At 38.6% G+C, this 25,686-nt stretch overlaps 1 protein-coding gene across 1 annotated transcript in view; it reads left to right on the plus strand.

Moving 5' to 3' along the window:
- GPATCH8 (G-patch domain containing 8) overlaps positions 1-25,686 on the plus strand; it is a 105,719-nt gene that overhangs the window by 64,872 nt on the left and 15,161 nt on the right. The window contains 1 exon segment of the mRNA XM_047706535.1: positions 17,068-17,211. Coding sequence (XP_047562491.1) covers positions 17,068-17,211 — 144 coding nt within the window.

Below are 25,686 nucleotides of genomic sequence, written 5' to 3' on the forward strand. Positions count from 1 at the left end.
TAGAGCCTCTTTTTCTGTCTAAACACTGTCCTTAGGCCCTGAATGATTATAATACTATGTTTCATCATCTTTCACATGGTTCTTTTTTATCCTTTAGAACTTAGCTTTGAAACCTTCTCTCATCACCTAGTTTAAATAAATCCTCCACTCTGCCTTATTCTCTTGCAACACTGTCTTTTATCATTTATAATTATAAATTTTTGTTTCTTCACTTGTTTATAGTCTGACTGCTGCTTGGGCAGAAAAGGCATTGAGAAGAGAGACTGTGTCTGTTTGTCTGCCGGTAATAATACTATATCCAGCATAATGTCTGGCACATAATTGCTCAATAAATATGAATTGAACAAACATATTCTTTTAATGAAATAAGGGGAGGAACCAGATTTATTTGGTTATACTGTCAGAAATAGAAATATTCTAAAGTGGGGCACCTAGGTGGCTCAGTTGGTTAAGCATCTGCCTTTGGCTCAGGTCATGATCCCAGAGTCGGGGGATCAATCCCCATGTTGGGCTCCCTGCCCAGTGGGGGGTCTGCTTCTCCCTCTCCCTTTGACCCTCAACCTGCTTGTGGTCTCTCTCTCTTTCTCAAGTAAATAAATGAAATCTTAAAGAAAAAATACTCTGAAGAGTACATTTTATTGTTTTCAAATAAAAGTTACACTATCAAGTGAATAATAAATGAAATAGCTGAGTAATTCACAACCTCTTAATATTATGCATTTTATTTTAAGGCTCTTTTTGTCCCCCAGCCCAAGAAATTATTTCTCATTTGAACTCTTCATATTGGGTTAAGCAAGAATTACTTTTCCCCCTTTTATTGATCAGATGCACAGAAATCTTGTTAGAGCTTTACTGTTTGTAAAACTCTTTCCCATTCCTGCTTGTCACTCATTTATTTCACTGTATTTGTTCTTCACCTTCCCATGACCTTGGAACTTTGGCTTTAGTGACTTAGCCCCTCCTTAATTTGTACCTGTCAAGCACCACAGATTTTTACTTCCCTCAGCATTTTGACCCCAACTCTTTTCTTCCTGATCCTTGTGTAATGGCTACTTCTTTTTTTAAAAATATTTTTATTTATTTATTTGACAGAGAGAGTGACCACAAGTAGGCAGAGGCAGGCGGCGGGGGGGGGGGGGGGGCAGGGTCCCTGCTGAGCAGAGAGCCTGATGTGGGGCTTAGTCCCAGGGCCCTGGGATCATGACCTGAGCCAGAGGCAGAGGCTTAACCCACTGAGCCACCCAGGCACCCCTTTATAGCTACTTATTTAACCAAAGCCTGTCTCCAATCAATACAAATACTTGCATTTCTACATCTTTACTGTAGTGCAGTATGAGAGTGGTTCTGATTCACCGGGCTCAGAACTGCCAAGTAATCTTTCATATGTCATTTCCTGCTTAGTCTCCTCAGCTCTCATTCTTTTTTTTTTTTTTTTTTTTTTTTTTTTTAATTTGACAGAGATCACAAGTAAGCAGAGAGGCAGGCAGAGAGAGAGAGAGGAGGAAGCAGACTCCCCGCCGAACAGAGAGCCCGATGTGGGGATCATGACCTGGGATCATGACCTGAGCTGAAGGCAGAGGCTTTAACCCACTGAGCCACCCAGGCGCCCCATCTTTAAAGATTTATTTTTATTTATTTGACAGAGATCACAAGTAGGTAGAGAGGCAGGCGGGGGGTGGGGGGAAGCAAGATCCCTGCTGAGCAGAGAGCCCGACGTGGGGCTCAATCCCAGGACCCTGAGACCATGACCTGAGCCGAAGACAGAGGCTTAACCCACTGAGCCACCCAGGCGCCCCATCTTTAGATCTTCTTTAATTTCTTTCAATATTTGTTGTGTTGTACTTATTTTATTAAATTTAATCCTAAATATTATTTTTTAAATGCTATTGATTTTCATATATTGGGTGATCTTGTATTTTCTGCAACTTCGCTAAACTTACTTATTTACTTACTTATTTATTTTTAAAGATTTTTATTTATTTATTTGACAGACAGATCATAAGTAGGCAGAGAGGCAGGCAGAGAGAGAGGAGGAAGCAGGCTCCCTGCTGGGCAGAGAGCTCATTCGGGGCTCGATCCCAAGACCTTGAGATCATGACCTGAGCTGAAGGCAAAGGCTTAACCCACTGAGCTGCCCAAGTGCCCCTAAACTTATTTATTAGCTCTAATAGTTTTTTATGTGAATTCTTTAGGATTTATTACATGTCATATCATCTATGAATAAAGATAATTTTATTTGTTTCTTTACAGTCTAGATGCCTGTTTTTCCCCTGTATCTAATTGCCCTACCTAGAACTCCCAGTATATTGTCAAGTAGAAGTGGCAAGAGCAGACATCTTCCTTCTGATCTTTGTATAGCGCAGGCTTTTGGTCTTCAACCTTTAAGTATGATGTTAGCTAGGGCTTTTTCATTGATGTCCATATTGGATTGAGGAAGTTCCTTCAATTTGTAGTTTGTTGGTTTTTTTTTTTTTTTTTTTGGTCATGAAAAGGTGTTAGATTTTGTTGAATGCTTTTGTTACTTTTTGTATCTGTTGAACAAATAGGGATTCCCCCCCTTTATTTAATATGGCGTATTATATCAATTTATTTTTATGTATTGAATCAACTTTGCATTTCTCAGATAGTCTTACTTGGTCATGGTGTATGACCCCTTTAATATGCTGCTGAGTTCAGTTTGCTAGCATTTTGTTGAGGATTTTTGCATCTAAATTCATTAGAGGTACTAGTTTGTAGTTTTTTTGGTGAAATGTTTGTATAAGAGTAATACTGGTTTCATAGAGTGACTCAAGAAATATTATCTCCTCTTTTTTTTTTTTAAATAAAGATTTTATTTATTTATTTGACAGAGATCACAAGTAGGCAGAGAGGCAGGCAGAGAGAAAGGAAGGGAAGCAGGCTCCCTGCTGAGCAGAGAGCCCGATGCGGGGCTCGATCCCAGGACCCTGGGATCACGACCCAAGCTGAAGGCAGAGGCTTTAACCCACTGAGCCACCCAGGTGCCCCTATTATCTCCTCTTTTATTGACAGCCCCCCTTTTTCCCAAGATTTTATTTATTATAGAGAGCTCCGGGGGGGGTAGACAGGAGCAGAGGGAGAGAGAGAGAATCCCGAGGGGACTCTGTACTGAGCACTGAGTCTGAAGTGGGGCTCAATCCCAGAATCCTGAGAATATGACCTGAGCTGAAATCAACAGTCAGGCGCCTGACTTGAGCCACCCAGATTTTAAATGGTTTTAAATTGTCCCTTAGATTTAAAAATGGTTTTACAATGTGTTTTGTATCCCTAAACATGTATTGTTTAATTTTACATGGTTTTGACTATTTTATTTTTATTTTTTGTTAAGATTTTATTTATTTATTAGAGAGTACGCTTGAGAGAGAGCATGAGCAGGATAAGGGGCAGAGGAAAAAACATACTTCCTACCAAGCAGAGAGCCCAATGTGAGACTCCATCCCAGGACCCTGGGATCATGACCTGAGGGGAAGGCAGATAGATGCTTAACCAACTGAGCCATCCAGGTGCCTCAATTTTACATGATTTTGAACTTTATGTAAATGGAAACATATTTCCTGGTATATGTGTATAAGAGTTTATCCAGAGTTTGGCCTTTGTTCTTATTATTCTGTTACTTTCAGTAGTTACACCTATATATTTTTCCTGACCTGTATATATTGATAAATAATGTCATCATCATTTTTGCCCTAGAAATTCTAAGGTTTCAGATTTATAGAAAAGCCTTTAAAAATTTTAATTCCTAGTTTTATTTTACTGTGTTTATATATGTTACTTACATTATCTCTTTTTGCAATTTATTACGGTTTCCTCTATAGCCTAATACAGCCTTTTTTTTTTTTTTTTTTTTAAGATTTTATTTATTTGTCAGAGAGAGAGGAGAGCGAGCGAGCACAGGCAGACAGAATGGCAGGCAGAGGCAGAGGGAGAAGCAGGCTCCCCGCCAAGCAAGGAGCCCGATGTGGGACTCGATCCCAGGATGCCGGGATCATGACCTGAGCCGAAGGCAGCTGCTTAACCAACTGAGCCACACAGGCGTCCCTAATACAGCCTTTTTTGATGAACATTCTATGAGTACTTTAAAAGGTGTGTTTCCTATTTTTAGGCCACACACCTTAATATATTACTAAGGTGTTCATGGGGCACCTGGGTGGTTCAGTGGGTTAAGCCTCTGCCTTTGGCTGAGGTCATGATCTTGGGGTCCTGGGATCGAGCCCCGCATCGGGCTCTCTGCTCAGCAGGGAGCCTGCTTCCCCCTCTCTCTCCACCTGCCTCTCTGCCTACTTGTGATCTCTGTCAAATAAATAAATAAAATCTTAAAATATATATATATGTGTGTGTATATATATATATATATATATATTACTGAGGTGTTCAGTGTCTTAGTTAATTTTTATCTCTTTGATCTGTCATTAAATAGATGATTTATTGAGTCTCTGTATTTTAATAAATCTGATTTCTGCATCATGAATGTTGCTGCTAGATTGTGGTAGATACTAAAATTTTTAGATACCATGAGTTGCCCTCATTGACATTATTAAGTGCTTTTCTTTATCTTGTTTAAAGCTTTATAGTGTAATCTGAACCTCATTTGAAAGTAAGACATTGATTCTGCTTTCATTTTGTGTATATTACCTTGTATATCTTTGGGTTTGGGGTGTTTTGTTGTTTTGTTTCAATTTTTCTTCAAGGTTTTTATTTATTTTTGTGAGAAAGAGAGACAAAGATAAAGAGTGAGCACAAATGGGGTTGAGGACAGAGGGAGAAGCAGACTCCCCACTAAGCAGGGGAGTCGGACCCAGAACTTGATACCAGGACCCTGGGATTATGACCAGAGCCAAAGGCAGATGCGACCCACTGCCCCTGTGTTTTTTGGTTTTTGTTTTTTAAGATCTATTTATTTATTTGAGAAAGAGAGAGAACGGGGATTGGGAGGAGGGAGAGAAAGAATCTCCAGCAGACTCCCTGCTGTGTTTAAAGCTGGACACAACTTGGAGCTTCATCCAGTGATGCTGAGATCGTGACCTGAATCTAACTTAGAGTCAGTTGAGGGGTGCCTTGGAGGTTCAGTTGTTTAAGCATTTTCCTTTGGCTCAGGTCATGATCCAAGGGTCCTGGGATCAAGTCCCACACTGGGCTCCCTGCTCAGTGAGAAGTCTGCTTCTCCCTCTCCCTGCTGCCTGCTGCTTGTTCTCTCTCTCTCTCTCCCCCTCAAAAAAAAAAAAAAAGACTCGGTTGAGTATCCAACTGAGCCACTCAGGTGCCCCATCTTTGTTTTTTTATGTTCAATACTTCTGAATCACTTTGTTTTGGACATGCATCTTATAATTTTCATGGAGTTGGGTTTAGCTTTGCATTACAATATGAAAAAAATTTTTAATGATTTAATTACATATATTTTTAAGTAACCTCAAATTCACATCCCCATGATCAAAAGTCACATGCTTACCTGACCAAACCAGCCAGTGCCCCAATTTTTTATGTTTTATGTGACAGATAGGTTTGGTTTATTTTATATTAGGTGTTTTTGTTTTTTTTTTTAATATAGGGATAGAGATAGATATAGAGGGACTGTATTTTTGTTGTAGTTCCCTTTAACTTAATAACCCTTTGTTCTCTTTGTCTTTTAGTGTCCATTATTTACTTCAGAAATGGCAGGTTTAACCTGCTTTTGTCATCTTATTCCCTTTCATTTCTTCTACCACCTAATATTAGTAAATACACTTAGTATGTAGCATACAATTAAATATAGTTGTATAGTATTTATATTACTTGATTTTCACTTTTGAATAAAATTCTTGTTACTTTAATTACAGATGCAGTAATAGGCAGAGCTCTAATTCCCATTTGCTGTCTCTACCTACCCTGTCCTGTAGCAGTTAATATACTATCATTTCTGTTTTGTGAGGGGGTATAGAATGTATCTTGTCATCTGACATGCTAGTAGCTCTGCTTCTTTGAACCTCAGTTCTTTTTTTTTTTTTTTTAAAGATAAGAGAAGTTTGTTTATTTTAAGATTTTATTTATTTGACAGATCACAAGTAGGCAGAGAAGCAGGCGGTGGGGGCGGAGGGTGGGGAGCAGGCTCCCTGCTGAGCAGAGAGCCTGATGTTGGGGGCTTGATCCCAGGACCCTGAGACCATGACCTGAGCTGAAGGCAGAGGCCTAACCCTCTGAGCCACCCAGGCACCGCAATATACTGCTCACTTTTAAATCGAAGTCTTATGCAGATACATTTGATGGGAAGATCACATGTCTGAACCCTGGTTTTAAGGGAAGTTGAGAAAGTGAGTTTTCTGACTTCTAGCTTGAGAAAACCGGCACTGATAAGGAAGAATATCCACAAGTTACTTAATAGCCAGACGAAATGAAACTGCCCAGAGTGCTTAGGAAAAATTATGGTGAATGAGAGGCACCTGAATGGCTCCTACGTGTCTGACTCTTGATTTTTGGCTCAGGTCATGATCTCAGGGTTCTGCGCTCAGAGCAGTCTGCTTGTCCCCTTCCTCTGATCCCCCTCCTGCTTGTGCTCGCCCTAGCTCTAAAATAAATAAATAAAATCTTTTTAAAAATTAGGTGAATGATTGAATATGACAAAAGTTATAATATACTGTATACTCACTTTTTAGTTTTTAGTTTTAATAAATTTATCCAAACTGGTTCATCCTGGCATTCCACAAAATACAGCAACCTTTTCTTGTTTACTGATTAAATAGCTTATGTGAGAAATGGTAGATGATAGAACTGCCCTGAAAGTGTATACCGAAGAAACAAAACTGAATAGAAAAAAAAGCCAATTTTAGAAGTCTTGGAAATGAGACTTATCTTCAGATCTGTTAACTGGAAAGGTCTACTAACTGGGAGACTGATTTATGTACCCCTGCTGTAAGTGGCTCACAAGTCATCATTTATCATTTCTTTCCCCTTCTCATTCCTCTGTAGTCCCTTACAGCAAATGTATACGCAGTTGACCCTTGAACAACATAGGGGTTCCCACATGGTCAAAAATGCATAATAACTATCTAGTAAGAACCCACTGTTGACCAAAAGCCTTACCAATAACAGAAACAGTTGCTTAACACATGTTTGTATATATGTTATATAGTTTCTTATGATAAAGTATGCTAGCAAAAAGCAAATATTAAAATAAGAAGATATATTTACAGTACTGTACTGTATTTAGTGATACTGTGTTATATCCTCTTATTTTTTTATAATTTGTTTATAATTTTTTATTTATTTTTTTTAAAGATTTTATTTATTTATTTGACAGAGAGAGAGAGAGAGATCACAAGTAGGCAGAAAGGCAGGCAGAGAGAGGGGGAAGCAGGCTCCCTGCCAAGCAGAGAGCCCGATGTGGGGCTCGATCCAAGGACCCTGAGATCATGACCTGAGCCTAAGGCAGAGGCTTAACCCACTGAGCCACCCAGGCGCCCCTTATTTTATTTTATTTTATTTTTATTTTTTAAATTTTTTTAAAGATTTTATTTATTTATTTGACAGAGGGAGATCACAAGCAGGCAGAGAGGCAGGCAGAGAGAGAGGAGGAAGCAGGTTCTCTGCTGAGCAGAGAGCCCGATGCGGGGCTCGATCCCAGGACCCTGAGATCATGACCCGAGCCGAAGGCAGCGGCTTAACCCGCTGAGCCACCCAGGCGCCCCTTATTTTATTTTTTTAAAGATTTTATTTATTTGACAGAGAGAGAGCACACAAGCAGGGGGAGCATCAGCCTCCCTGCTGATAGGACTTAGTTCCGGGACTCTGGGATCATGACCTGAGCCAAAGGCAGAGGCTTAACTGACTGAGCCACCCAGGCGTCCCATGTCCTCTGTTCATAAGTTGAACCATCTGTCTGTACCTACATCAGTATTGTCTTACTTGATACAAAACACTGTAGATGTTATACTTACTACTAATACTAGACATCAAAAATGAAAAGATAATATGGGAAACAGTTTACAAGTATAACAGTTCATGCATTGATAACGAAGAAGCAGTGGTATGATTGCTTCATTTTAGCCTAGTGTAATCAGTACAGTTGTTTCATAGTAGTCTAACCTATACACTAATGAATGGTTATAAAGTTTTTATGACATACAGCAGTCATATTCATAATAAAGTAGTAGAAACATTGTTATATTTAATACATATATTTTTATCTGAGGTTATACTCAGCTTCTCCAGTTGCAAGGGAGAAAGCCATACCGTACCATAATATAGTTCTTTGAAAGCAAAGTCAAAAAATAGTAAGAAAGCCAATACATTATTTAAAAAAAATTTTTTTTTTATTAACATATAATGTATTATTAGCCCCAGGGGTACAGATCCGTGAATCGCCAGGTTTACACTTCATAGCACTCACCATAGCACATACTTTCCCCAATGTCCATAACCCAACCACCTTCCCCTACCCCCTCCCCCTGGCAACCCTCAGTTTGTTTTGTGAGATTAAGAGTCTCTTACGGTTTGTCTCCATCCTGATCCCATCTTGTTTCATTTATTCCTTTCTTACCCCCCAAACCCCCCACGTTGCCTCCCAACTTCCTCATATCAGGGAGATCATATGATAATTGTCTTTCTCTGATTGACTTATTTCGCTAAGCATAATACCCTCTAGTTCCATCACAGATAAACCAATACATTACATTATTAATTTCCTACCAGATGTCACTTACCTTATTCCTATGTAAGGATAGTCCACCCACTTCCCATCATAGTCTTATACATGATGTCCTTCATAATGAATATTTAGGCAATGATGATGACACAAAAACGTCTCATGCAAGTCTTTCCATATAGTTACTACATTTTCATACAAAGACACACACACACACACGAGATAAGTTTATTAACTATATGGCATAATGATTATATACTGTTCATTAAGTGGAAGTGGATTATCATAAAGGTCTTCATCTTTACTGTCTTCACATTGAGAAGGAAGAGGAGAGATTGGTTTCGCTTATAAGGGGTGGAAGATGTAGAAGGGGAAATAGAAGTTACTTAGGGTAACTTTATAGAAATAACGTCATTATTTCTGTCTGACTTCTTGCTTTTTCATTTTTTAAGAAAATGTTTCTAGGGCACCTGTGTGGCTCAGTCGGTTGGGCATCCATCTTCGGCTCGGGTCATGGTCTTGGGGTCCTGGGATTGTGATCTTGAGTTCCTGGGGTCTGGCCCCGGGTTGACCTCCCTGCCTGTCAGGGAGTTGGCTTCTCCCTCTTTCTGCTCATGCTTTCTCTCTGTCTCTTTCATATAAATAAATAAAAATCTAAAAAAAAAGTCTCTATACATCGTCTTCTATCCTTTGCTTTAATTTCAATGCCCATCATAAATGGGTCCATGTGGTAAAATAAGTCAGAAGCAGTCTTGAATTATCCCAACCCTTCTTCCAGATAGTGTAATGTCAGTTTATTTTCTGGCACTGCTTCTTCTACATTTCCTTCCTTATTATCTGGCACTGGTTTTGGAAGCACTCATCTTCCATTAATTCCTCTGGTGTGGTGTCTGTTATCTCTTGAATTTCTTCAAAATCCATATCTTGAAACCCTTCCCCACCACCATTTTTTTTTTTCCTCTCCGTATCTATAATCTCTTTTGTGATTTCCTTGATTGGCTGTATTTTAAGTTCTGTGAAGTCATGCACAACTTCTGGACACCGTTTTCTCCAGCAGGAATTTACTGTTTGGGACTTTTATGGCTTCCATGTTTTTTTCTGTAACAACAGTGGCATCTTCAGTGGAATAATCCTCCTTTTTGAGGTTCTCCTCCTTTTAAGGTCTCCTCCATAGTGTTGACAATCCTTTCTATAGTGTACTGTGTATAATGACCCCCTGATCTAGAGGCTGAATTAGAGACATTGTATTTGGGGACAAATAGACCATTTCAGTGCCTTTGCTGTTGAACTCATCCAGTTCTAGGTGGCCAAGGGCATTGTCAAGTAAATATCAAAAGGACTTTGAAAAGCATTCCATTACTTGCAAGGTACTCCTGACATCCCCTGAAGTCATCAGTGGTACCAATCAAGAAAAAGCATTTTTGTTGTCCCGGGGTTTGTTTTGTACAATGGAAAGACTGTCAGCACTTATCTTTTCCTTTCAAGGCTTGGGGGTTAGTTTTATAGATAATGGCAATCCTAATCATAAACCCAACTGCATTTGCATAAAACAGTAGTGTTTATCCCTTCCTACCTTAATCCTGGTGTTTGCTTCTCTTCCTTTCTAATAAATGTCCTTTTGACTTTTCCCCCTCCCCAGAATAGGGTACTTTTGTTTGCATTAAAAACTTGTTCAGGGGGTGTCTGTGTGGCTCAGTGGGTTGGGCCTCTGCCTTTGGCTCAGGTCATGATCTCAGGGTCTGCTCAGCAGGGAGCCTACTCCCCCCCCCCCCCGCCCCCGCCGCCTTCCTGCCTCTCTGCCTACTTGTGATCTCTCTCTTTCTGTCAAATAAATAAATAAAAATCTTTAAAATAATTTAAAAAAACTTGTTCAGGCAGATTACCTTTCTCTTCAGTGTTTTTCTTGATGGTGTCTGGGCACTGTCTGCTCCTTTTGGTTGGCAGAGCCACTTTTCCTGTTATCTTGACATTTTTTACCCAAACCTCTGTAAAAATTACCAAACCATCTTCTGCTGGCTTTTAATTCTCCAGCTTTAGATCCTTCACCTTTTTTTTTTTTTTTAAGATTTTATTTATTTATTTGACAGAGGTTTCACAAGTAGGCAGAGAAAGAGAGAAGAGGAAGCAGGCTTCCTGTGGAGCAGACAGCCTGATGTGGGGCTCGATCCCAGAACCCTGGGATCATGGCCTGAGCCGAAGGCAGAGGCTTTAACCCACTGAGCCACCCAGGCGCCCCTAGATCCTTCACCTTTTGCTTTAAGTTGTCATATAATCCCTTTGGCTTTTTTTAAACCTTTTTTTTAAACAGACTCTGTTAAGTCTGTACGTATTCCTTTCTTACAGCAATCCTAAACCCACACAAAAACTGCATTTTCTTTTCTTTCTTTCTTTCTTTTTTTTTTTTTAAGATTTTACTTATTTGACACAGAGAGACAGACCTCGAGAGAGAGGATACAAGCAGGGGGTGTAGCAGAGAAAGAAGCAGGCTTCCCGCCAACCAGCGAGTCTGATCATGACCGGAGCCCGAAGGCAGATGCTTAACTACTGAGCCACCCACCCACCCCAAAAACTGCATTTTAAATGTGAGATTAAAAGGTTTTTCACAAAATGGAGCATCTGGGTATCTCAGATGGTTAAGCATCCCGCTCTTGGTTTTGGCTCAGAGTTGGGAGATTGGGCCCCATGTCCATCTCTGCGCTAGGCATGGAGCCTGTTTAAGATTCTGTCTCTGCGGGACTCTTGGGTGGCTCAACCAGTTAATCATCTGCCATGGGCTCGGGTCATGACTTCAGGGTCCTGAGATCAAATTCCATAGCAGGTTCCTTGCTCAGCTGGGAACCTGCCTCTCCCTCTGATTGCCACTCCTGCACACAGGCTCACTCCCGCACACAGGCTCGCTCCTGACATAAAAATAATTAAAAAAAAAAAAAAAAATCCTCTCCCTCTACTCCAGCTAACTCTCAATAAATAAATAAATTAATAAAAATAAAAACCGTTTCATACCTGCTGATATAGCTATAGTGACAGCTTCATGGATTTCCTTTTATTTTTTTTACAGTGGTCCTTACACTTAACATTTCAAGGTTCATTAATCTTGACATGGCAGGCTGCCACTGTTGGAGATGTGAATCTGTGGTCTATATCAAGCAGTTTAAATTTTCCTTAGAATATCATGACTTTTCTCTGCTTGTGAGCACTTTCAGCATCACTAGTGGCACTTTGTGTGGGTCCTGTGGTGTTCTTCAAGGTTAACAATATTGCACTAAACATAATGAAAAATACACAAGATCTGGGAGATACCACTTTTTACTGCAATACCCAGCTTGCCAGAGAGCCAAACTGCTCATGCAGAGATGATTAGCATCTCACACAATTGTAAGTGGATACTTGTAACACTTGAGCTCATCCCAGTAGCAACTGAGATGGCTATGAAATCATATTACAGCATGTACTACATTTAATTTTATGCAGTTATGACTTAATACATTGTCTTTACGTTTGTTTACATTTCTTTCCACTAGTGATGCCATGGAAGGTCTGTAAGTGTGCACCTACGTTTTGATAAATAATAACTCTTTTTCTTTTCAAGTAGGCTCCAAGCCCAGTGTGGAGCCAACGCAGGGCTTTAGCTCACAACCCTGAGATCAAGAGTCAGATGGCTTAACTGACTGAGCTACCCAGGCACCCCAAAATTTTAACTTTCTATAGTAGATTTGTATGTCTTTTATGGTAGTAAATGATAAACTAGTATCTACATGTATTTTATTCATTAACAACTGTTAATGTTCTTTTTTTTTTTCCCCCTAGTCTATGTGGTTTATCTGTTTTTTCAAATTCTTGCAAATCTCCCAACCTTTGTATTGGGAAAAAATCATATTAGTGGACCTGTGCAGTTCAAAACCATGTTGTTCAAAGTTCAACTGTACTCAGTTTGTTTTGAGATGTCATTTGATGTTTAGTTTTTAAATAGAACTGGACCACCTTTTTGGGTCAGTCTTGTAGTTTTTAGCCAAAACCTCATAAAGACCGATGGATAAGCAATATATCTATGTTGGCTTTTCATATTAACTGTGCAGCTTATTTGGAGAAGAGCTTCTAACTGGCTGCAGTCTCAAGTAATGCTTTTTGCCATAAAGTCTAAAAAAGATGGGGCACATGGCTGGCTCGGTCAGCAGAGCATGCGATTCTCGATCTCTGGATCGTGAGTCTGAGCCCCACATTGGGTGTAGAGATTACTTAAAGGAAAAAAAATGTTTTCCAAGTTAAAAAGTTGAGTATTGATATAGTTGCTCCAGCTTTATTTTGGTTAGTATTTGCCTGGCATATCTTTTTCTATCCCTTAACTTCCAACTTTCTAAGTCCTGTGTTTTAGGGGTATCGCTTGTAATCAGCATATAGTTGGATTCTGTTTTTCTGGAAGCCTCTTAGTACATTTACGTTTCTTGTGATTACTTAACAATCTGTCTTTTTTTAACTTCTGTTTTCCTGATTTTTCTGAACTGTTTACCTTGATAAAATTGAAGTTTTCTTACTTTTCCCCCCTTTACTATTTCTAGCCTTCTAATAATTACCCTTGGAATTTTAATGTAAATATGCTTAATTTAATAAGTCCAAAGTTAACTGTATCTCAATTAGTAGAAAGACTCTAGAACACTTGAACTTTGAACGCCCTCTTCTGTTATACTTGGCCATTATAGCTAGCATTTAGCTTTTATCCTTTTTCAGTCCTGCAAACTAGGTGTTTTTGTTGTTATATGTATATATTTTATTGCTTAACATTTACTTTCAGATTTCAGACCTTTTTACTGGCATCATTTTCCTTCTTCCCTAAAGCATATGCTTCAGGAAGCCGGGACTTTCAGGCCCACAGTAAGAAATACGTTTACTATTGCCACCACTTAAAACTGAAACAAAAGTTTTACAAGATAGTATTTAGCCTTATGTGAAATACACTCTGTATTTTGCTATTTTTTTCCCCTTTTCATGCCTGTTACAATCTGCTAAATTAATGCTGTGATCCATTGGTGAGTCACAATCTGTGATTTCAGAAATACTGCTTTAGAAAGGTTCTTTTTAATGAATCTGTTAGTGGTGAAACTCTTCATTTCTTCGTTTGTGAAAAATAGGTCATTTGTTATACGAATGACATATATTTTCTCTCAGCCCGCTGAAGCACACTGTTTTACCTTCTGTTGCATTTGAAACTGCTGTCAAACTGATTGTGGGTGATCTTTTTTTTCCCTGGATATTTTATGATTTGATGGTCTTTTTTCCCTTTGTAGTCTCACTCAGCGTGTCTAGGTGCATATTGTTTATGTAGCCTGTGTGGTATACTTTGTGCTTCCTGTATCTGGAGTTGTCTTACTAATTTGAAAAAATCCTTAGCCTTTCCATCTTCAGATATTTTTCTCATCTCTGCTGTCTGTTCTCTTTTTCTGGGATTCCAGTTATACATGTGTTAATATTCTTATTATATTCTTCATGACTCCTAGACCTCTTTTTCACATTATCTGTTTGCTTGTCTCTGTGCCACATTCTAAGTAATTTCAGTTCTTACCTCTTTTTGTTTACTACATCTTTTTTGAATTGATATATAATTTACATACTATAAAACTCACCTTTTTAAAGTATCCATTGGTTTTTAATATATTTTGTAAGTTTGTGCAACCATTGCTACCATCTAATTCCAGAACATTTTCACCTCCCTACTATGTTTTTTAAATTTTTATTTTTTTTTTAATTAATTTATTTATTTTTTATTAAGTAAGCCCAGCACAGAGCCTAGTGCGGGGCTTGAACTCATGACCCTGAGATCAAGACCTGAGCTGAGATCAAAAAGTTGGACAGATGCTTAACCAACTGAGCCATCCAGGCACCGCCCTGCACACCCCACCCCACCCCCCACCCCTAATTTCTTTTTTGAGCTGTATCTGGTCTGCTTTTTTTAATCCATCTTCTAAGTAGCTGATGAATTTTTTGGTTTATTTTTTACAGTTAGGTTTCTCAATTATAAAAGTCTCATTTTGGTCTTTCTATAGTCTGCCTAGGTTTTTGTTGTTGTTTTCTGTTTTGTTTTGTTTTTAAGCAGGCTCCACACCCGACATAGGGCTTCAGCTTGTGATCCTGAGATCAAGTCATGTGCTCTACCAACTGAGCCACCCAGGCACCCCTAGTTTTTTGTTTAAGGGTTAGATTTTAAAAATTAAGCAATCTGGGGGCTCCTGGGTGGCTCAGTGGGTTAAGCCGCTGCCTTCGGCTCAGGTCATGATCTCAGGGTCCTGGGATCGAGCCCCGCATCGGGCTCTCTGCTCAGCAGGGAGCCTGCTTCCTCCTCTCTCTCTGCCTGCCTCTCTGCCTGCTTATGATCTCTGTCTGTCAAATAAATAAATAAATAAAATCTTTAAAAAAAAAAAATTTAAGCAATCTGTACACCCAACATGGGGCTTGAATTCACAAGCCCAAGATTGAGAGTCATGTGCTCTTACCAACTGACCCAGCCAGGTGCCCCTATAGTTTGCCTAGTTTTTAAAATATGTTTAATGTTTGCTCATTGTTTTGTTTTTTTTTTTTTAAGATTTTATTTATTTATTTGACAGAGAGAGATCACAAGTAGACGGAGAGGCAGGCAGAGAGAGAGGGAAGCAGGCTCCCCGCTGAGCAGAGAGCCCGATGCGGGACTCGATCCCAGGACCCTGAGATCATGACCTGAGCCAAAGGCAGCGGCTTAACCCACTGTTGCTCATTGTTTTAATTCCATTTTATATTTTAAACATTTTATCGTTACTTTATATTATGTAACAGACTATTCCAATATCTGAGATTTGGGGTGCCTAAATCTGTTGCTTGTTTCCAATGACTTTCACTTATAGACAGATTAATTTTCTTTCTTTCTTTCTTTTTTCCTTTTAAGATTTTATTTATTTATTCATGAGAGACAGAGAGACAGAAGCAGAAGGAGAACCAGGCTCCCCAAGGAGCAGGGAGCCTGATACAGTACTCGATCCCAGGACCCTAGGATCATGACCTGAGCCAAAGGCAGATACTTAACCATCTGAGCCACCCAGGGTCCCTGTGGATAGATTTATTTTCTCTTCTGTGTGTCTAGTAATCTTTGATTTGTAACCCCTGTTTTGTTGATCTTAATCTAGGAAAATGTTAAAGGGCTAAACTGGAGGATGCTTTCTGAGAGTGTTTTTGATTCCCTCAGCCAAAATGCAGAGGTCCTTGGCTACTCTCCAGCCCGGTTATAGGTTCTTTCATTTATTAATGAGGCTTCTCTGATCTAGCACCCCCATCTTGCTTAAACACCAAGCTCCAGTGTCACCCACATGTCCTAAGAAAAGCCCTTGTGCCTCACAGCCCTGATTTCAGTTTCAGATGATAAGTTGCTCTGTTTTGTTTTGTAGTGCTTCTTTTGGGGATTATACTTACTTCTGTGGTTTCTACAATGCAATAAAAATTGTGTTTTTTACGGTACTAGGGTGGTTCAGTCCGTTAAATGTCTGACTCGTGATCTCAGCTCAGTTGTTGATCTCAGGGTTGTGAGTTCAAGCCCAGCATTGGATATTACTGATGCTGGGCATGGATCCTACTTTCAAAAAAAATTGTGATGTTTATTTCTGGTTGGTTGGTTGGTTGGTTGGTTTGCCAAAAGTAGGAGTAGGGGATGACACCATAATGCCAAAAAGCAAAGAAAAAATTAAATTCTTTTTGGGGGCATCTGGGTGATTCAGTTGCTTAAGCATCTCATTCTTGGTTTCTGCTCTGGTCATGATCTCAGGGTCCTGGGACCCAGCCCTGAGTCTTGGGGCTCCTCACTCAGCAGGGAGTCTGCTTCTCTCCCTCTGCCCCTCCCCTTGTTTGTGTGTATTCGTGTGTGTGCGTGCACATGCATGCTCTCTTAAATATATCTTAAAAAGACTAATTGAAGACAGCTAATTTTTTTAAGAGTTTATTTGAGAGAGAAGGGGAGGTGAGAAAGAGAGCATGAGTAGAGGGAGGGGCAGAAGAGAGGGAGAAGCAAATAGGGAGCAAGATGCAGGGCTTGATCTCCGGACCCTGAGATCGTGACCTGATCTGAAGGCAGATGCTTGATGGACTGAGCCATCCAGATGTCCCTAAAGACAGCTATTAATTTAGATAATACAGTAAGTTGCCTGAAATCCTTTATCATTAATGGTATCCCATCCATGATAAACACATGGATTAATTAATAGTATAAGTTTACTAGATAAAACACAATGTCTACAAAAAAAGAAATATATCAGTACAACCACACACAAATCACCCTGCCAGATTCCCACTGTGTTCCATCTGACTTTTATTGGTACTGCTAAATAAGCCCCCTTTTCTCTTTTAGGTAAGACTGCCTCTTTATAACATTCATTTAAATTCTTCCAACTTAATTTTTTGTTTGTGTTTTGTGGTTTTTATAGGATTATGTTGACAAAGAGAAGGCAATTGCCAAAGCATTGGAAGACCTCAGAGCCAACTTCTACTGTGAACTCTGTGATAAGCAGTATCAGAAACATCAAGAATTTGACAACCATATCAACTCCTACGATCATGCACACAAGCAGGTGAGGAAATGCTTGCTAAAAAAAAAAAAAAAAAACTTTGTTGTTAAAACTATTGAATTTTATCAGTGTACCCAAAAAACTTTGTGACTATGGTTTCTTATATCTCTAGTCTTTATCTGAGGTCCATCTGACTTACCTGATTTTTTTTCAGTGACAGAAGTCCCGACAGACCTGAGAATTTATGTAGAGTGAAGAATTGTGAGCTTTATAAATCTTCATAAAGTTCTTGGCTTTGAATGGTTTCTGTATTTGTGTTTAATTTGGTAGTTCAACTGAGGATCACTAGAAGCTTTGTTTCCCTTTCTCCCTTTTTCCAAACATGTTAATCTTTGAACAATTATCTCAGACTCTGGTCACTCCATCCTCTGTATATATATATTCATGCTTTGTTGGCTACTGTTTCCTATCGGTAAGTCAGTTTTGTTATTTGGAATGCCATGGAAGATAGATAAATCTTGAAAAGAAAAACAGAATTAGATGCTATCTTAACTTGAACAATAACAACAACAACAAAAAGCCCTCTGATGCTGCATGTTGAAGAGCTTGCTAAAAAGTGGTTTATTCTTTCTTTGCAGTCTTTTCTTTCTTTCATTGGTTTAGAAAATAAAATTGTACCTAACTAGTTACACACATAAAGAAGGTAGCAGTAATTCCCCAGGGGGGATTTTAGAAAGAAGAAACAAATCTTTAATTTCTTATAGTACAGTTCTGGCTTATTAAAGAATTTTGAGCCATTTGATTTGGGATGATTTTAGTAGAACTTGCTAAGTCTTTGGAGGTTTGGTAGTTGTATTTGTTAAACCTGTAAAATTTATGAACATTGCTGGAATGCTCTCTTAAGTGGATCTGTTGAACCAATGTTTTTCTTGACCTTTGCTTTGTCTTTCAACCAACCATAAGGTTTCAGTGCACAGGTAAAGGGCAAGCTTTGATTAAGTTTTACCAACACAAGGATAGTTTGTAAACTCTTATACTTTTTGCAATAGTTTCTTCCACATTTAACCACACCTAACCAATTTAAGATTCTTCTACTAGTAGAGTTGTATTCAACACAGCTTTGAACTTTTTATACACCTTTGGACATTGTTATACTGTCACTTCTGCTTAATTTGAAGAATTAAAAATTACGATATATATAGCCAAGTTATTTTGGCAATTATCTTACTTTTTCTAAGAATCATGTGTCAAGAAAGAAAGAGTTATAACAGCAAATACTGCTTATCCAGTAACTTCTCAACCTTTTCAGTGTATATATAATTCAAATTTGGGGGGTTATTTTTTACAGAATTAAGAAGGACATTTAAGGGGCGCCTGGGTGGCTCAGCGGGTTAAGCCGCTGCCTTCGGCTCAGGTCATGATCTCAGGGTCCTGGGATCGAGCCCCGCATCGGGCTCTCTGCTCAGCAGAGAACCTGCTTCCTCCTCTCTCTCTGCCTGCCTCTCTGCCTGCTTGTGATCTCTCTCTGTCAAAAAAAAAAAAAAAAAAAGGACATTTAACATCTAAACACATAAATGCCTTTTTGGGCTCTTGAGAATTCCTTCAGTCATGTGATGGGGGCATCTGGGTGGCTCAGCGGGTTAAGCCTCTGCCTTCAGCTCAGGTCATGATCTCAGGGTCCTGGGATCAAGCCCCACATCAGGCTCTCTGCTCAGTGGGGAGCCTGCCTCTCTGCCTACTTGTGATTTTTCTGTCTGTCAAATAAATAAATAAAATCTGTTAAAAAAAGAATTAACTGTGATAGGGTGCCTGTCTAGTTTGGTTGGTCAAGTATGTGATTCGATCTAATGGCCATGAGTTCCATCCCCACATGGACGTAGACCTTACTTAAAATTTAAAAAAAAAGGACAAATTAGAAGACTCCAGAAGAAACTTTAGGCACCAAAAGGAATTTTAAAAGGTTACATTTTCAGTTAAAGAGAAGTCTCTTGAGTAAAGTTTCTGTTAGGAAAAAATAAATCAGGAAAATTGTCATTCAGACTTGAATATTCAGACTTGCTCTTTAAAGGGAAAAAATTCTATCAAAGCAACAGATTTACAAGTTAAATCTGAGCAGAAGTACAGAACTAGTGAAATTCATATTGACAACATTAATGTGGTGGACGACAATGTTTTAGTGATGTTGCTTTCAACTTTTGAGAGTAGTAGTAATTGTTGCAGCTCTGGTTCTTTTGAATTTGGCATGTTTATTCTCCTCTGCACTTTGAGATGACCTACTTCTCTCTCCGCTTTTCTCTATTATAGTGGTTTTCCACATGGGGAGATTTTGTCCTCCAGGGAACACTTAACGCTGCCTAGAGACATTTTTGATCACCACAGTTAGGAGGGTGGTGCTACAGGCATGTAGTAGGTAGAGGCCAGGGGTGCTTCTGAACATCCTACAATGCACTAGAAAGTTTCTTGCAACAAAGAATTACCTTGCCCAGAATGTCAATAAATGCTGAGATTGAGAAACCCTGTTCTGTTAGGATTACTGAAAAACTATCAAATACATGTGGTATTGTGCTATCATTTGGCCTTTGCTTGGTACAAACAGATCACTATCATTTTAAGTCCCCAGTTGTGTTCTGAACTTTTATAAAATACTCATCTAGATGATCCCGAATGTTTATTACTCCAGGTTTGTTTGTTTTTGTCATTGTTGCTGTTGTTTTTAGATTATCATCAAAATGAAAATACAAAAGTGAGGATATCTTAGAGGGAACTCATGGATTACCTTTCCATGAATATAGAGATATGTCTGTGATCTTTGGTCAAGGAAGAAGTCTTTAGCTAGTATGATTAATGAATGTATGTGAGCTTATTTCTTCACCATGATCAAAAGCCCCTTTCTAGGTATTAAAAAAAGAACAGCAATAGTATGAGTTTATTATTCTGTTTGCTCTTGGAGTGTTCTTTATTTGGTTGAAATGTAAGCTTTTTCATCTTTCTTTATACTGCTCTCTTAGTGCAAATAGTAGAATCTTGAAACAGTGCTACAGATATATAAACCAGAAAATGCACAGTACTAAATTTTTTATAGTTCTACTCTTCCCTGTACTTAGAATTTCTAAGGCGCCTTTAATCCCCTTGGTACAACACAGCTAAATAATCCCTAAGAGGAGGTGCGTCCTGTTTTTCATTCCTCTTTGATGGACATGAACTTACCATACAAATGGACCTATATCATTTTCCACATTCATGCTCTAAAATCATAAAGACGCCCTGTCTTGTCTTCCAGGAAGGCACACAGGATTATTATGAATCTGAGATAATGGGTAAGTACATTCAACCCTATATGAGTAATCCCTAGTTTGCATCTTCCATCAAATTTTCACCATTAAAATTTCCAGAGAAATAATCTATCATGTTAGTGGTAAACTACTAGTATAGACAGGATCCTGAACATACCCTTATCTTCATGAAGCACAAATAATCTCTCAGAAGAAGGCTACATGGTCACCCTCATTTGTGGTGATTTGGGAGGAGGGGGGTTGTTATATGCTGCTCACTACTCTAGTTTTTCTCAAATTTTCTAAGATTTTTGTGAAGAAAGTCATTAACCCACAAATTTTAAGACCCAGCTGGATGTGCAAAGATGAAAAAGCTCATGAGACATTTTGGCTCTTGTCAGCTGTTACCCCTCATTTTAAGGTAATAATTTCAATACATTTTGAAGGGAAGAGATTCAGACTTAAGAGATAGCCCAGTCTGTGATTCCTTTTTATATAACTCAGTCCTGATATGCCTCAGTGCTTAATGAATATTAGTATCTATCTTCTGTCCCTCTTGGCTTAATTATGGTACAGTCAAAATTACTTTGAAACTAAACATTCTTCTTTCTCTATCTCCTCGCCTCTTTCATTATTTTGTATATCTAAAAACATGTCTCCTAGTGGATATGACCATGGAAACCATTTTCTTGAGTTTTCATAGGGCCTAAATTTCAAACTGTAAAGAACATTCTCTTTCTTGAAAGTGCATTTGTAGCAGCCCAATAATAGTGTCTTATTTCTAACACTGTTTTTCGTTGTTATTTTTGTTTTGCTTTCTTTGGTGCCTTGTTATCTAGTCAGGATTTTCCCAGTCTTACTCTCTCTTATTTGTGGCACTAAGGGTCCTCCTCACCAGCCTCCAGTACATAAGCCAGAGATCACAAATTGTCCCATAGATGTGTTTTGTCTGGCCTTTGCGGTATTAGATTTTTTCCCTTTAATTTTGGTTGGTTCCCAGCTTTTAAAATGAGATTTTACATAATTCAAACTTACCTTGAAAAAATGAAATATCTAAGAACACTGGGCCTACATTTTAATACAACAATTGGCTAAAGCTGAATAGTTGCTGTCTCTTCAGACAGGCACATGCTAACGTTCAGTTATCTGTGGTTCCACATAATCTTTGCTCTTATGTCAAGTTGTATGACTCATTATATTAACTGTCAAATCCCTCTAGACATTTGGGTTTGTGACCCAGGCCCATACCTTCCTTTTCTCTCCACACAGGCTTCTACCCACAGCATTCAAATTGACACTGGAGAAGTAGCACATTGAAAAACTGCCTCCTTCTTCCTCTTTAAGGGGCCAACTTTGCAGTTTGAGAACTACCTGTGGTAGTCTGATCCAGTTATCAAAATCTGGTACAGTAAAGCAGCTTTGAGAAATTCTTTTTACTTGTACAAAAAAATCAGTGTCTTGGTCAGAGGAGAGAATCCTTTCAGCCTGCCTCTTCTTTCTGCTAAAATCGGTTCAGTATGAAACTCCTTTTACGTTTTTTTTAGAAACACTGAAATCTCATTTAGTACCATGTCTGTTTCAACTGTAAAAGTAGTTTTATGAGCTTTAAATAGCTGAACTAAAACAGAGTAAGCCTATAGCAGCCATCAGTGACTTCTCTACAAAATGGAATCTACTACTGCATAATTTAGTTAACTTTGTCTAAACTGTTAGTTACTTTTTGACAGCATTGCTTACTTTTAGTTGACTGTGACAATATCAAGTAATATGTATTATTAAGGAACAGAGATTTTCGAGTTTTCCTCATTACTCAAAAATGAAATAGGTTTTCAATTGAAATAAGGTCTGAGAAATTCCTTGGTGATGGAAGGAATAATCATTTTTGGACTTCACATGGCCTTCATTCAAGTTTGGAGTCACTTTCCACTTGAAGATTCACTGTTTATTGGTTGCATTTTGCCTCTCAGGATCTTTACTGCATTTGATCCTCTGTATGCTTGGTACATAGGGCATCAGGACAGTAAGCATATCAAAACCAATTGGACCTCTGGCAAGCCACTGTAGATTTGAGGAAATTCAGACTGAGTTTTCTTTTTTTGGTGCTACTTTGATATTCAGGGCAAGGGAAACACGAGAGTAAATTTTTAAAAGGCAATTTAAAAAAAAGTAAAATTGAAAATAATTCTGGGGCTAAAATTAAAAATAAATGAATCCTTCTAAAGAAATGAAACCACAGGGGCCCCTGGCTAGATCAGTTGGTGGAGCATACGACTCTTGATCTTGGGGTTGTGAATTTGAGCCTCACATTGGGCATCTAGCTTATTTTTAAAATAACTTAAGAAGTGAAACCACCAAGACTAGATACCAGTGAAGATATTCTACACATATCTGTATTTCATGTGTTTATGAAATGTTCATCCTTAGAAAACCATAAATTGATAATTGTAAAGTCATGAAATAGATTAGGAAAACCATGAAGTATTTATGAATCCTAACACTTCATAAATGTTGACTTAAATAGCATATGTCACTTCTGAAGAGATTATGCTTACAGAAGCAAAGCAAGTGTGTAAAGAGGAATGCATCTAAGAATTTGAGCATATTATAATTTTATTTTATTAACCTGTAGCAGGGAGATAAAAGTTTGTGCCACTGTGTATGTTATTTTTCTTTGGGACTGTTTCGCTTAATATAAGAGAATTGACATCATTTGGCTAGTCTTCCAAAACCTGGGCATGTTTTGAGCCTTTTCACTTGTTGAATCTTACATACTCACTACCACTGCTTTTCTTGGGGGTAGACTTCTTACATCCAGCTATCACAATCTAGTTAACCTTGGAAGACTGTTTCTCTTTAGGGAAACTGTCTGCTTTTGTGAGCAGGCAGGGATGACCCTAAACAGACCCTTTTGGGAACTTAGTTTGCTGGTAAACCCTATATTTCTTCTTAGGAATTTCTGACTCATTCTTTATCTTGGCACACTTTCCCAGTATGAATAAAATGAGTCTACCCTATTTATGTTCTATACTTTTCAGCCTGTTTTCTGCCCCTGTACGTTTATATTCATCAGAGTCGTGCACTGTGGTGGAGGTTCTTGCGTGAGGGCTGTATGTTCTGTTGTAGTCTGAAAAGGCAAAGCAGCCTAAGAAACAGTGATAAGTCTGTGAGTGACAGTCCTGAAAAGAGAGCTCTGAACTGAGATGCTGCTGTTCTGTTTGCTATAAGCCTAAATTGTTCTTGGGAATTATGCTCCTTTAAATTTTACAGTGAAAGCATACCTTTGCCTGCAGTTATGATCTGGAAGGCTATGTAGCTGTAGATCTATCTATATATAGATATATATATATTTTTTTTTTTTTTTAAGATTTTTTTATCTACTTGAGAGATCATGCGCATGGGGTCGGGGGTGTGGGCAGAAGGAAAGTAAGAGAGAGAACCTCAAGCAGACTCCACACTGAGCACAGAGTCTGACATGGGGCTTAATCCCATGACCCTGAGATATGACCTGAACCAAAATCAAGAGTTGGACATCCAACCTACTGAGCCACCCAGGCACCCCATATATAGTAATATTTAAAACTCATTATCCACAAAACCACAATGGCATACCATTTCACACCCATTAGGATAGCCAGAATTAAAAGACACAGTAACATATGTTGGAGAGGATATGAAAAAACTGGAACACTCCTACATTGCTAGTGGAGTTGTAAAATGGTCTAGCCCCTCTGGGAGACAGTTTGGCAGTTTGTCAAAATGTGTTAAATATAGAGTTTACCATATGACCAGCATATACTCAAGAGAAATGAAAATATACATGCATAAGAAATGAAAATATATGTGCACAAATAAATGTGCGTAAGAGGGGCACCTGGGTGGCTGAGTTGTTATCCCAGGGTCCTGGGATTGAGCTCCGCATTGGGCTCCCCACTCAGCAGAAAGCTTGCTTTCCCCCCTCTCTCATTCCACCTGCTTGTGTTCCCTCTCTCGCTGTCTCTCTGTCAAAAAATAAATAAAATCTTTTTTTAAAAAACGTGTATTAGATTGTTCATGGTATCCAAAAAGTGGAAACAGCCCATATACGTACCAGTTGATGAATGGATGAACAAAATGTAGTACATCTGTACAATAGAATATTATTCAGCAATAAGAAAGAATGACTTACTGATACATACAGCAGGCATGAACCTCGAAAGTGTTATGCTAAGTCAAAGAAACCAGTCACAACCCCCCCATGTTGTATGATTTTATTTATATAAAGAGTTTAGAATAAGCATGTCTGTAGAGAGCATATATTAGGTTTCCAGGAACTGGGTAGAAAAGGGTAATGGTGAGTGACTGCTAATGAGCATGGAGCTTCCTTTGGGAGTAATGGAAATGTTCTAGAATTAGATGGTGTTAATGGTTGCACAACTCTGAGAAACCCACTAAATTTTACAGTTTAAATGGGTGAATTTTATGCTATGTGAAATGTATCTCAAAATTATTTTTAAAACTTCTTGCAGTTTAGGGACGCCTGGGTGGCTCAGTTGGTTAAGCAGCTGCCTTCGGCTCAGGTCATGATCCCAGCATCCTGGGATCGAGTCCCACATCGGGCTCCTTGCTTGGCAGCGAGCCTGCTTCTCCCTCTGCCTCTGCCTGCCACTCTGTCTGCCTGTGCTCACTCTCGCTTCTCTCTCTATGACAAATAAATAAATAAAATCTTTAAAAAGAAAAAAAAAAAAAACTTCTTGCAGTTTAAAATTTGTTGGTGGTGATGGTGACTATGTGTACATATACATAGGTGTGTGAAAAAAACGGTAAAGGAAGCACCCTGCTTCTGCAGAAATACACCATGTTTTAAGGCATTTTGCTGAATTCCTGAACATATTGAAATGAATATTTAATAATAGCTTTATGACATATTAATTTGTTACTCACCAAATTATATTAATAGTCATTGTGTTGCAAAATAATTGGGCATAAATGGTAAGTATTTCATAACTGACTAAGACTACTCTTAGCCAGCAAGAAAGAATGTGTGCTACTCTGCTTTCCTCTGATGTTTTCAGGATCTACGATCAGCATTAATGTTTAGTTTTCTCTGTTACCAAACATTTGGTTTTCTCTGTTACTTAATAAACATTGTCATAGCTTACTGATGAACATGTGCTAAAAGAAAGAATTTACATCTAGTGTCCAGTAACTTGGATTTCCTTAATCATTCAGCTACAGTCTTCCTTCCCTGAGTAGTTTAGTACTGAGGCTTTCTGTGTTCTTTCTTGGT

This window comes from Lutra lutra, chromosome 16 (assembly GCF_902655055.1).
Source record: "Lutra lutra chromosome 16, mLutLut1.2, whole genome shotgun sequence".
Lineage (NCBI taxonomy): Eukaryota > Metazoa > Chordata > Mammalia > Carnivora > Mustelidae > Lutra > Lutra lutra.